Source organism: Trifolium pratense, linkage group LG7 (genome assembly GCF_020283565.1).
Source record: "Trifolium pratense cultivar HEN17-A07 linkage group LG7, ARS_RC_1.1, whole genome shotgun sequence".
Classification (NCBI taxonomy): domain Eukaryota; kingdom Viridiplantae; phylum Streptophyta; class Magnoliopsida; order Fabales; family Fabaceae; genus Trifolium; species Trifolium pratense.
Genome location: NC_060065.1, coordinates 53,683,906 through 53,697,907, shown reverse-complemented (window position 1 = coordinate 53,697,907; position 14,002 = coordinate 53,683,906). Strand labels below are relative to the sequence as shown.

The 14,002-nt window shown below is 35.4% G+C and overlaps 1 protein-coding gene and 1 pseudogene across 1 annotated transcript; one reads left to right on the top strand and one right to left on the bottom strand.

The window, feature by feature from the left end:
* Positions 1-268: 268 nt before the first annotated feature.
* LOC123895264 lies at positions 269-3,134 on the top strand. The gene is made up of 5 exons (XM_045945521.1): positions 269-429; positions 583-686; positions 1,890-1,971; positions 2,080-2,165; positions 2,376-3,134. Exons 1-5 carry the CDS (start codon positions 388-390, stop codon positions 2,626-2,628), a joined length of 567 nt encoding a protein of 188 aa, XP_045801477.1. The 5' UTR covers positions 269-387; the 3' UTR covers positions 2,629-3,134.
* A 1,006-nt stretch (positions 3,135-4,140) lies between these two features.
* LOC123895265 lies at positions 4,141-13,915 on the bottom strand (annotated as a pseudogene).
* Between the last annotated feature and the right edge of the window lie 87 nt (positions 13,916-14,002).

The following is a 14,002-nucleotide window of genomic DNA, read 5'->3' as shown; positions in this document are numbered from 1 at the left end:
AAGAAAAAAAAAAAAACTAATATTATGACAAAAGAAAACAAACTAATCTTTTTTTTTTTATCTCATAAAAACTAATCTTTATCTCATGTCTTAAAAAGAAAAACTAATCTTTATCTTATAAAAAAAAAAATTTTAAATTATTAAATATCATAATTACTATTTTTTTTTAATATATAACAAACTTACCCTAAGTTGTTAAACTGGGAAACTGGGCCGGCACAATTAATACATATATAGGGACATCTTAGTAATTTCGTGGGACAAAACAAAACAACATAAAAAGTAAAATTTTGTTCACACAATTCAGATTTGGCGGAGCTAGGTTAAGGTTGCTTTGTCGCTGTGTTTTAGAGGAAGAAGAAGCGAGAGCTTTCAAAGAAACCTACAATGGCAAAGCGCGAACTTTCAAGCGTATTGAAGAACTTGAAGGTAACAATGAACCAACCACAACCATTATTATTATTATTGAATTTTTTTTTGAGGAATTTTCTCACTATTGTTTGATTCAAGATTGAAATTTCATATCCATGTACTAATTAATGATGTTTGTTCTTTGTTTTGTTTTGTTTTGAAATTGGATAGTTCATGCAAAGAGCAGCTGCAAGAGAGGAGAAACCTGAGAAAGTAGAAGAAGAGGTTAAACATGATGCAAGTTTTGGTTCAACCCCAACTGTTTCTAGAAAATGGTATTTTTATTCATTAAATTCAAATAATGTGTACTGTTTTCAATTTTTACTGCATATGGGTCATCAATTTTCTATTCAATTTTGTTTTTTTATTACTGATGTACATATTGGAATTGAAATTCATGGTCTTATGAGGATTTGAAATTTGTTCTCGTTAACTTGTCACATGAAAATTTAGTATTTAATTATCTTAGTATTGTCAAATAGCAGTTTTAGCGGCGCGGTTTAGTACAAATTGGATTTGTTGTCCTCTTGAAATTGTCACATGAAATTTTTATTTACCTTAGTGTTGTCAAATAGCGGCTATTGCGGGCGCTATTTAGTACAAATTTGATTTGTTTCCAAATAGCGGCCAGCGTAACTGGATTTGAAAAATTGTTATTGTTGGGTGATACGTTATTGTTAGACAGCGGCTATAGCAATTTTATAGTTTTGTAGGTAGCATAGCAAAGTTTGAATCAGCCTAGCGGTTTGGCTGTGGGGATATTTTATGTGGAATTCCGGGTTCAAACCCGGGTCACAACATTTCCCCTCCCCATGTTGATTTGAGTATATGTTGGCCACTAGGCTGGCCAATAGCAAAATTTTAAGAAAAAAGTTCGAACCAATTGCTATTTTCCCGATCTATGATTTACAACACTGAATTATTTCCCTCTCTGTAATCAAATTTTGTCAATTGAAACTTTAGGATTTATTTCTCATGCGAAAACTTATCTCCCAATATCCATTTACGGAATGTTTTTGGTTTTCTATCGATAATAATTTAGGGTTTTTAGTAGAATAATTAATGTTTTTAAAAGTTGACATTCCATATTGCAATTATTTGTATCCGGTATTGCTTATAGGCTAGCTCTTCAAAGTTTAGAGTTTGAATTTTTTTGCTATATTTTGTTTGTAATGTTATTTTTATGCTACATATTTCTCTTGATTGCTGCTAAATGAATGAGCAAGGCTTTGTTTCTTAGTTGTAATATGGCTTGCAGGAATCACTTGTGGAATGCGGGCATCTGATGTTACTTAACAATCGTATAGCCCTAAAAATTTGACAAACATTTTATAAAATTGAAAAAGTTGAATAAATTATGAAACAATTTGATAGCTCTGATATACAACTGTATCTTTTCTACAATTGCTTTCTTCATCTTTTGGTTTGTTTTATATCTCATTCATTTTTAATTTGCCTGGCTTTTTACAAATATGTAGTGTGGTCATAGTGGAAGGTGATCCTCGTCCTGGAGCATTTAAAGGTCGAATGTCATTTCAAAGTTTTAATCCAACTGTTGATGTGAGTTTGAAGATCATAAATTTAAAAGCTTTTTCTCTATACTCCTAGTTAATCTATATCTTCTTTGTTCATATTCTAAATTCTAATGTCGTAGCGTTGCCTTTGTAGAAATTAAATGAGGAAGAAGTAAGACTTAATCAGCCTGTAGCCAAAACTACCATTTCTAGTAATCAAAATGCTAATGTGTCTGTTAGGTGGGTTTCTTTGTCTAAACTCTAACTTTCATGTAGATATCTCATTTTATATATTCTTTCCCCCACAATAAGGGTCAGAAGATTCTCCGTTTATTGTTTTAGTTCATAATATACTTCATGGTTTCATCTTTTATTAACATTAACAGATTATGGAGAATATTCTCTCTTACTGTGACGAGTATAAATTTATTTTTGTTTGTGATGTTTCAGAGAAAATACCTCTTCAGCTGAAGGTACAGATAGTGCTAACAAGAACAAAAACAGTAACGAGGTTAATGGAAATGGTAAAAGGATACAGAGTGAAGGTAATGAAGCACAATATCCTAACAAATCACCCAAGAATGATCAGGGGAACAAACACTCATCGACCAGCAGTAGTTTGGGCTCTTTCAAAAAACCGCCGTCTGGAGATAAGCTAAACTGGAATGTTCTTAGATCATCTAGCGTCAAGCAAAATAGATGAGTTTGTTGATTAATGTATTTCATAGAAATTAAGCTAGGTTTGGTTTTGTTTCAAGCCCTGAGTTTTTATGTTTGTATTTGTGGTTCTATTAGGCTGTTTTCTGTGAGATTTGACTTCTCTAAAGTGAGTAATGTAATTTAAAAGGTAAAGTGTAAGGTTTGAAGCATTGATTTCAAATGAGATTTTGAAAAATACTTATAGATGTATGACAAACTATGGAGATGTACAATCTCATTCGATAACTTTTCAATCGATAATTGTAATGTTACATTATCATTTAAAATAACATTATTCATGTTAGAGAAGTCAAATCTGTTTATTGGTTATAATCACATCCACAGGTTTGTAAGATTTAGGGTTTACCAAATTTAGTTACAATACTTTTTATATGGCTAAAAGCCTTGTCAGTGTGTTTATTTTAGTATCATTATGTTATATTTAAAGATATTGTTTGGCTTATTATAAAAAAAAAATAAAAATAAAGATATTGTTTGGCTTTATAGAAATTTGATTTTAGCTACCATGATATTTAAAATCCTTGTGGTTAAAAGTAAAATATAATCCATTTTCGGGAAAACTGCATTTTTGAATCAAAACTCAGCATCCTGGTATCATCTTCTAAGCTAATTCTAAATTTGTGACATAGCTCACAGATTTTTGAGATTATTGAGCAAATTAAAATCCTACAAGGTTGTTCAAGAAGTTGGAAATAAAGTCGCTAATCCCTTCACAAATATTTGAGGGTACAGTAGTACTTCACAAAAATTTGAATAGTACATTTGTATTCCAGCTAAATGATACTTGAAAGTTTGGATTAAGTGCAGTCAAAAGTCACTGTAATTGGCGGATAATGGTTGTTAGATTAAGATTAGATGGTCTATATGTCTAATTTTATCAAATCACCGTCGTCTTTCGATTGCAGTGACATCATGGTGTTTTGACTGCTCCAAATCTAATAGTTGAGATACGTCTTAAACTTGTAGACAAATATATATGAGGCAGAAGGAAGTAACGATGCATTTAAGCATTATATCTCGCTGTTACTAAACTTGCTGCATTTGAAGTTTATTGAAGGCCTTTTGAGATGGTTCCTGCCACTGATATATGTTAACTTGAAAACATCTAATCATAATTTACAAACAAGGAGAAAGGAGGCAATACAGTTTTATAGTGCAGAATTGAGGTCCAAACCAAACTATAAGTGCTGACTTGTTTCTGCAGAGCAAAACATGGTACCTCAATGAAGGTATGCTTATCTATCCAGTAACTTTTAAGAAGAATACTGTCTGTTACTTCTAGCCAGATTACTGTTTTTCTTCTTTGATGCATTACTGTCATTCCCTAGTTTTTGTTTTCTTCAGGTGTTCTTTTCCTTTAAATATTACTTTTGTCTTTCCTGATGATTAGTACCAAATTTGTGTTTCATAAAGAAAAAGATCGTCATGTTTTTCCTTCTAAGGAGTGAGTTGAACATCAATATCTGAATTAAAATCTCAAAAGGAGAAAGAGAAATAAAAAAAGGAGAAGTTCATTGAATTTTTTTTCAACAGGCCTAATAGTGAATAACATATGATACTACAAGATACCTAGGAAACAAAATCACTGTGTGCGATTGTAATTTTGGCAAAAGCTACACTCTGGAGCTTGAACAAAATCATGGTGTCATTGTGATTTCAAACATGTACTTAAGTAGGAACCCAAGCAGACAAAGCATTCAAAACACGTCCCTTCCATCCAAGCAAAACCCACTTACCATCTTCATCAACTGCAAAATCTTTATGATATTCTCTCTTCACCATTACTTTGGTTTCATTCACCAAGTCAGAATCAAACCTGATTTGTCTGAATCCGGCTCTCCTGTTCCTGAGCTGCCACTGCTTGTAGGTCTCGGGCCTTTCAACTCTCTCTGCACCCTCACAAGCTATAACATTTATGGCATCCCTTCCAAACAACTCTTTCTCAAGCATTAGCCTCTGTGTGTCTTCGCGAGGCACATTAGCCTCAAACATATCAAACAATGATGAGAAGTGGTATAGTGCTTCCCTAAACCGAGTCAGAAAAAACGGTGCACTATAACTTCCATTGACAACACCATGGAAGAAGATTTTTGGATTAATCTTCCTGATCAGCTTCAACAAAGCTTCTCTAGGACAATTCGCTGCTACAGTTTCATCAGGCAGGTTCTTCAGTCTGTATAAACAGCTAACAACTGTTATTTCATTCCTGTCTATCTTTAGATCCTCGATCCGGATAGTTTCCCATTTATGTGCAATGCAGTTGTATTCAAATGGTACGTCGAACTTCTTGCAGTAGTTTTCTAAACGCCGTCCAGTTTCCTCCACCCTCTCAGCAGGCCTAAATCCTGCTCGGGGGAGATCAATTCCCGTAATTCGAAGCTTTGGAGGACCACCGGGTCTTAATGAAAGTTTTTTGATAAGGCAAGGCCATTGGAAACCATAGCAAATTCCAAAGTCGATAATATGAACGCTGCTCTCATTCTCCACTAGTCTGAAAATCGTTTTGGTTAACAACATATTCGTCAATCTCTGCAAAGGAGATGAGGTAATGAATAGTTTGTAAGCTTTCAACATATCTCCAGCAGTAGCCATATCAAGTGGCTTATACGATGGCGTCTCGGCTGCCAATCTTATCTCAAGACCATTTGCAAAATAATGAGCTAAACGCTGGAGTCCATCCCCAAATTGCGAAGAATGTTGCCTAATCTGCTTGAGTAGCTCATTTGTATTCCTTTGATCGTAGCTTGCCACGGCCTGCGCACATTGAGTTAGCATTGTCCACAAATCTACAGCTGGGGCATTGTTAGTAGTAGATACTTTCTTCGAACGCGAACCCGTTCTCTTTGCCTTCCCTCCTGAATTGACATTATGTGATGCTTGTTGGTTTTGTGTCCTTCCTGCCTGACAAAGCAGTACCTCATCTAAGATCTCTGGTGGCTCTAATTCATCGGAGAAGATAGCTGAAAGCTTGCTACCTCTTCCCTCTTGTTCATTGCAAGTATCATCACCATTCATCTTATGACTTCTCTTTTCTCTTGGTACTACTGAAGTTGAAAACTCTTCCACCATCCCTGGCTGAATGGCATTCCAACTTCCGTTGTGAATACCGTTAGCAGCTTCTGTCACATTAAAGTTGTTTTTTTCTACTACATGGGTTTGTAGTTGTAAGGAAGAACAATCGAATTCGCCAACATGGTTGACCCAATCAGACTCATATGAGTTATCAGTGGAGCAGCTGCTGCTATTGCTCTCAAAACTAGCAGTGCCGCGACTGAAATTTCCATCTGTGTCGGTGGTATCTTCACATGATGAATTAGGATAGTTGTGACCAAGAACATCATAGAATGATTTTTCAGCAGCTTGGAGTCTTAAACATTCCTGCAACATGCAAGGTTTAAGCTCCAAGTCATCTTCTTCATCCATGAGGATGTCACTTATGTATCCGAGGATGTAATTGGAATATCTTGTCCCTTTTGAGGATTCTCCATTTGAGCTTGTGACAGAAGAAGGTGATGATGATGAATCTTCCAACTCAAATCCATTTGTTACCGGGTTTACTGTGTCAGGAACACAGAAATCTTGCAGAAAGGCGTTCGGAGAAAGCATATTGAGACAAGGCTAATACCAAAATTGAACCAAAAAATCAGACTTTTATACTAGATGTTTTGAAAATTTTTTTGTTCCAGAGAAGCCAAAAATATATCACTAGGAAACTTTTGATGAATCAATGAAACCAAAGACAGAACAAGAACAGAAACAGGAAAAGATAGAATTATTGATATATTTAAGGATAGCAAGAAAACAAGATTCAGAAAACTAAATAGCTACTCCTATTTTGGATAATAATAACATATCTAGAATAGAATGAAGAAGAATGAATTAAAGTGAAAATATTAGAGGCTAATGAATATAGCAGGGGACAAACTTAAGAAAAGTTTATATCTAGCAACTGAAGAGTAAATGGCATACTTGTATGATTTAGTCATATATCATTGTTATATAGAAAATTCATAAATGATTCTTCCTTTGTATAAAGGAAGTTGCTAGGAAGGAGTCTCATAGTCATAGCCGCCAACCCTCTTTTTGTATTATTTTAATTTTAATTATTTGGATCATGCTAACTACTGTCCCGCATTTTCCTAATTAATACTAATTTTTATGATATAGTGATAATAATTCAGGGTATAGTATGTGCTACGTATATGACTTGCTTATTGTCAAATAAAAAGTATATGGCTAGCTGTCACTGTCACACACACATGAGTGATAAGTGATCTGTGATCTAGTCTTTGATTTTTCTATGTAAATAAATAAAATATTTGCAAAAATATATAAGTTGAGATGTAAAGTGGTCAAACATGTACACGTGTCAAATGCAGATGAACCCTTGTTCCCCAAATAGTATTACTAAATTATATATATGTGGAGTGCTACTAACTTCAATTTTGAATTCAATGTGAATGCACTTGGAATGTGATTGATGTTTTCTTTGGTCAAATGATGGTGTAGTAAGACTTTTGTCATGTAATCTACAATTCTACATACCACTTGACCCTAACAACAAACCATATCATAGAAAATAAAAAGAAATTTCAATGGGAACATTTTTTTATTCAAAATTAGTTTGTGTCAGTTTTATGGTTTATTTTCTTTAAACCATTGAATTCAAGCTGGGTGATTAAAATGAGGAGGGTCTCAGAAGCTTTATATGATATGAAAGTACCGCTTAAGTTAAAGGGAAAATTTTATCGGCGATGTTGTAGGAATTACTGCCATTTCCTAGTTTTCGTTTTCATTCAGGTGTTCTTCCTTTAAGTATTACTTTTGTCTTTTCTGGTGATTAGTACTAAATTTGTGTATCATAAAGAAAAAGATTGTCATGTTTTTCCATCTAGGTAGTAAATTGAACATCAATATTGAAATAAAACTCAAATGGAGAAAGAGAAATAGAAAAGGAAAAATTCATTGCATTTTTTTCAACAGGCCTAAGTGAATTACTTATGATACTACTATGAGACACCTTGTAGACATTTTCTTAAGCAGGAACCCAAGCAGATAAAGCATACAAAATACGCCCTTTCCATCCTTGCAAAATCCACTTACCATCCTCATCAACTAGAAAATCTTCATGGTATTCCTTCTTTACCATTTTTATGGTTTCATTCACTAACTCAGGATCCAACCTGATTTGCTTAAACCCAGCTCTTCTGTTCCTGATCTGCCATTGCTTGTAGGTCTCAGGCCTTTCAACTCTCTCTGCACCCTCACAAGCTATAACATTTATGGCATCCCTACCAAACAAACTACTCTCAAGCATCAACCTCTGCGGATCTTCGCGAGGCACATTAGCCTCAAACATATCAAACAACGATGAGAAGTGGTATAATGCTTCCCTAAACCGAGTCAGGAAATACGGTGCACTATAACTTCCATTGACAACTCCGTGGAAGAAGATTTTTGGATTAATTTTCCTGATCAGCTTCAACAAAGCTTCTCTTGGACAATTGACTGCAACCGTTTCATCAGGCAGGTTCTTAAGTCTGTATAAACAGCTAACAAGAGTTATTTCATTCCTGTCTATCTTCAGATCCTCGAGCCGGATTGTTTCCCATTTCTGTGCAATGCAGTTGTATTCAAATGGTACATTGAACTTTTTGCAGTAGTTTCCTAAACGCCGTCCAGTTTCCTCCACCCTCTCTGCAGGCCTAAATCCTGCCTGAGGAAGATCAATTCCCGTAATTCGAAGCTTTAGTGGACCACCAGGTCTTAATGAAAGTCTTTTGATGAGGCAAGGCCATTGGAAACCATAGCAAATTCCAAAATCGATAATATGAACGCTAGAACTCTCGTTCTTCACTATGTCGATAATCGTATTGGTTAACAACATATTTGTCATTCTCTGCAAAGGAGATGAGGTAACGAATAGTTTGTACGCTTTCAACATATCTCCAGCAGTAGCCACATCAAGTGGCTTATACGATGGCGTCTCGGCAGCCAATCTTATCTCAAGACCATTGGCAAAGTAATGAGCTAAGCGCTGCAGTCCATCACCATAAGCCGAAGAATGTTGCCTAATATGCTTGAGCAGCTCATTTGTATTCCTTTGATCGTAGCTCGCCACAGCCTGCGCACATTGAGTTAGCATGGTCCACAAATCCACAGCTGTGGCATTGTTATTAGATACTTTCCTTGGCTGCGAACGTGTTGCCTTTGACTTTCGTCCTGAATCGAGATTCTGCAATTGTTGTTGGTTTTTAGTCCTTCCTGACTGATAAAGCAGTACCTCATCTAAAATCTCTGGTGGCTCTAATTCATCAGAGAAGATAGCTGAAATCTTGCTACCTCTTCCCTCTTGTTCATCACAAGATTCATCATCATTTATCTCATGTCTTCTCTTTTCTCTTGGTGCTAATGAAGCTGAAACCTCTGCAACCATCACTTTGTGAATGTCATTCCAACTCCAAGTTCCATTCTGAAAATGGCTTGCAGATTGTTGCTCAATTACCACTGGATCAGGTTCTGTCAAATCGGCGTAGTTTGGTTCGACTAAAGGAGTGTGTAGTTGTAAGGAAGGAGAGTCATAGTCTCCAACAAGGTTGATCCAATCACACTCATATGAGTTATCAGTGGTGCAGCTGCTGCTGTTGCTCTCAAAACTAGTGGCGCGACCGAAATTTCCATCTGGATCAGTGGAATCATCACATGATGAATGAGGATAGTTTTGACCAAGAACATCATAGAATGATTTTTCAGCAGCTTGGAGTCTTAAACATTCCTGCAACATGCAAGGTTTGTTCTCTAAATCATATTCTTCATCCATGAGTATGTCATTTATGTATCTGAGGATGTTGTTGGAATATCTTGTATGTTCATAATTTCCATATGAGCTTGTGACAGAAGAAGGTGATGAAGATGAATCTTCCAACTCAAATCCATTTGTTACTGTGTTAGGATTAGGAACACTGAAATCTTGCAGAAAGGTGTTTTTGGAAAGCATATTGAAACAAAGGCTAATACCAAACTTGAGCAAAAAAAATAAAATCAGACTATCATAAAAGATTGTTTTGTTCCTGAGAAACCAAGAATTTATGACTAGAATTTTTTTGATGAATCAATGAAACCAAAGACTGAACAACAGAAACAGGAAAAGATAGAATTGTTGATATATTTGAGGAAGTCAGAATAAGAACAAAGAAAACAAGATTGAGAAAACTAAAAAATTGTTCCTATTTTGGATGATAATAATAGCTTATCTTGGAAAAGTTGATATCTATCTAACAAGTGAAGAGTAAATGGCATTGTTGTATGATAATAATATCATTGATATGTGTTGATACCTTTGTTATATAGAATTCATAAATGATTCTTTACCAAGGAAACTACTAGGAATGAGTATTATAGCCGCCAACCCTCTCCTTTTGTATTATTCCATGTATTATTATTTTATGATATAGGGTGTGTTTGGTAATTCCAATAAGCTAGCTTATAGCTTATTGGAATAGCTTATAAGCTTGTTTGATTTGGACGTGTTTGGTAACTAGCTTATATAATTAGCTTATAGCGTTTTTTGATATGCTATTTCAAGTAGCATATGAGCTTATAACTTATAGTTTTTTACATTTTATTCCATATTTACCCTTATTATTTTCATTTATTATTTTTTAAAAATTATAATAACTACCCACTAACTATATACTTTTATGTCATTTTGTACTTACAACAGCTAAATTTGCCAAACACTTTAATTTTATTCTACTAGCTTTTCAGCTATAAGCTAGCTTATAGCTTAGTTTTACCAAACAAGCCATAGTAATAATAATGCACGATCGAGTATGTGCTAAGTATAGTATATGACTATTGCTGTTACTGTCACACACACACAAGAGAAGAGAGAGATACGTGATATGTGATCTAGTTTTTTTATTTTTCTGTTCTATATAAGATAAGATATTAAATGGTCAAATGCAGGTGAACCCTTGTTCCCCAAGTCACTTTTTACAACCTACTAGTATTAATAAATTATATATCATGTGGAGGACTACTAACTACAATTTTGAATTCAATGTGAATGCCACTTGAATGTGATTGATGTTTTCTTTGGTCCGATGATGGTGTAGTAAGACTTTTGTCATGTAATCTTCAATTCTACATACATCTTGTTAACACTTGACACTAACAACGAACCATATCATAGAACATAAAAAGAAATTTCAGTTGGAAACTTTTTTTGATTCAAAATTAGTTTGTGTTGGTTGACAATCTTCTTTAAGAGGAGGGTCTCTGAAGTTTTATGTAATATGAAAGTACCCCTTAAATTAAAGGGAAAATTTTATCGGACTACGGTAAAACCGGCGATGTTGTACGGAACCAACACAGAAATAAACTAAGTGTAGCAGAGATGAGGATGTTGCGTTGGATGTGTGGTGAGACTAGACGGGATATAATAGAAATGACAACATTAGAGATAGAGAGTTGGGGTAGCATCTATAGTAGAAAATATGGTGAAATCTAAGAGCTTAAGTGGTTTGGCCATGTAGATAGAAAACCTGTAAGTTCTGTATTAAGGAGAGTAGATCAGATGGAGGAGAGTCAAATTACTAGGAAGACCTAGGAAAAACATAGGAGAAACTATTAAGAAAGATCTAGAAATTAGCGAGTTGGAATAGTAATATGACGTCGTTTAATCCATGTAGCTGACTCCACGTAGTGGGATAATGCATGGTTGTTGTTGTTGTTGTTGTTGTTGTTGTTGTTGATGAATTACTGCCATTTCCTAGTTTTTGTTTTCATTCAGGTGTTCTTCCTTTAAGTAATATTTTTGTCTTTTCTGATTATTAGTACTAAATTTGTGTTTCATAAAGAAAAAGATTATCATGTTTTTCCACCTAGGAAGTAAATTGAACATCAATATTGAAATAAAAACTCAAATGGAGAAAGAGAAATAGAAAAGGAAAAATTCATTGCATTTTTTTCAACAGGTTTAAGTGAATTACATATGATACTACTACAAGACACCTTTTGGACATTTTCTTAAGCAGGAACCCAAGCAGAAAAAGCATTCAAAATACGGCCTTTCCATCCTTGCAAAATCCACTTACCATCCTCATCAACTACAAAATCTTTATGGTATTCCTTCTTAACCATTGTTTTGGTTTGATTCACTAACTCAGAATCCAACCTGATTTGCTTGAACCCAGCTCTTCTGTTCCTGATCTGCCATTGCTTGTAGGTCTCAGGCCTTTCAACTCTCTCTGCACCCTCACAAGCTATAACATTTATGGCATCCCTAGCAAACACACTACTCTCAAGCATCAACCTCTGTGGATCTTCGCGAGGAACATTAGCCTCAAACATATCAAACAATGATGAGAAGTGGTATAGTGCTTCCCTAAACCGAGTCAGGAAAAACGGTGCACTATAACTTCCATTGACAACTCCGTGGAAGAAGATTTTTGGATTAATCTTCTTGATCAGCTTCAACAAATCTTCTCTTGGACAATTGACTGCAACCGTTTCATCAGGCAGGTTCTTCAGTCTGTATAAACAACTAACAAGAGTTATTTCATTCCTGTCTATCTTCAGATCCTCGAGCCGGATAGTTTCCCATTTCTGTGCAATGAAGTTGTATTCAAATGGTACATTGAACTTCTTGCAGTAGTTTCCTAAACGCCGTCCGGTTTCCTCCACCCTCTCTGCCGGCCTAAATCCTGCCTGAGGAAGATCAATTCCCGTAATTCGAAGCTTTGGAGGACCGCCGGGTCTTAATGAAAGTCTTTTGATGAGGCAAGGCCATTGGAAACCATAGCAAATTCCAAAATCGATAATATGAACGCTGCTCTCGTACTTCACTACTCTGATAATCGTATTGGTTAACAAGTTATTTGTCATTCTCTGCAAAGGAGATGAGGTAATGAATAGTTTGTACGCTTTCAACATATCTCCAGCAGTAGCCATACAAAAAGGCATATACGACGGTGTCTCGGCAGCCAATCTTATCTCAAGACCATCAGCAAAGTAATGAGCTAAGCGCTGCAGTCCATCACCATAAGCCGAAGAATGTTGCCTAATCTGCTTGAGCAGCTCATTTGTATTCCTTTGATCGTAGCTCGCCACAGCCTGCGCACATTGAGTTAGCATGGTCCACAAATCCACAGCTGTGGCATTGTTATTAGATACTTTCTTTTGCCGCGAACGTGTTGCCTTTGACTTTCCTCCTGAATCGAGATTCTGCAATGGTTGTTGGTTTTGAGACCCTCCTGACTGATAAAGCAGTACCTCATCTAAAATCTCTGGTGGCTCTATTTCGTCAGAGAAGATAGCTGAAATCTTGCTACCTCTTCCCTCTGGTTCATTACAAGATTCATCATCATTTATCTTATAACCTCTCTTTTCTCTTGGTGCTAATGAAGCTGAAAACTCTTCAACCATCACTGGCTGAATGTCATTCCAACTCCAAGTTCCATTCTGAAAATGGCTAGCAGATTGTTGCTCAATTACCACTGGATCAGGTTCTGTCAAATCGGAGTAGTTTTGTTCTATCAAAGGGGTTTGTAGTTGTAAGGAAGAAGGGTTATATTCTCCAACAAGGTTGATCCAATCAGACTCATATGAGGTATCAGTGGTGCAGCTGCTGCTTTTGCTCTCAAAACTAGCGACGCGACCGAAATTTCCATCTGGATCAGTGGAATCATCACATGATGAATGGGGATAGTTTTCACCAAGAACATCATAGAATGATTTTTCAGCAGCTTGGAGTCTTAAACATTCCTGCAACATGCAAGGTTTGTTCTCTAATTCATATTCTTCATCCATGAGTATGTCACTTATGTAGCCAAGGATGCTGTTGGAATATCTTGTATGTTCATAATCTCCATATGAGCATGTGAGAGAAGAAGGTGATGAAGATGAATCTTCCAACTCCAATCCATTTGTTACTGTGTTTACTGTGTTAGGAACACTGAAATCTTGCAGAAAGGTGTTTGTGGAAAGCATATTGAAACAAGGCTAATACCAAAATTGAGCAAAAAAAATCAGACTATTATAGAAGATTGTTTTGTTCCTGAGAAACCAAGAATTTATGACTAGAATTGTTTTGATGAATCAATGAAACCAAAGACTGAAACAAGAACAGAAACAGGAAAAGATAGAATTGTTGATATATTTGAGGAAGACAAAATAAGAACAAAGAAAACAAAGATTGAGAAAACTAAAAAGTTGCTCTTATTTTGGATGATAAGGAAAAGTTGCTATCTATCTAAATGGCATTGTTGTATGATATGTGTTCATACCTTTGTTATATAGAATTCATAAAATGATTTTTTCTTTTTACTAAGGAAACTGCTAGGAAGGAGTATTAT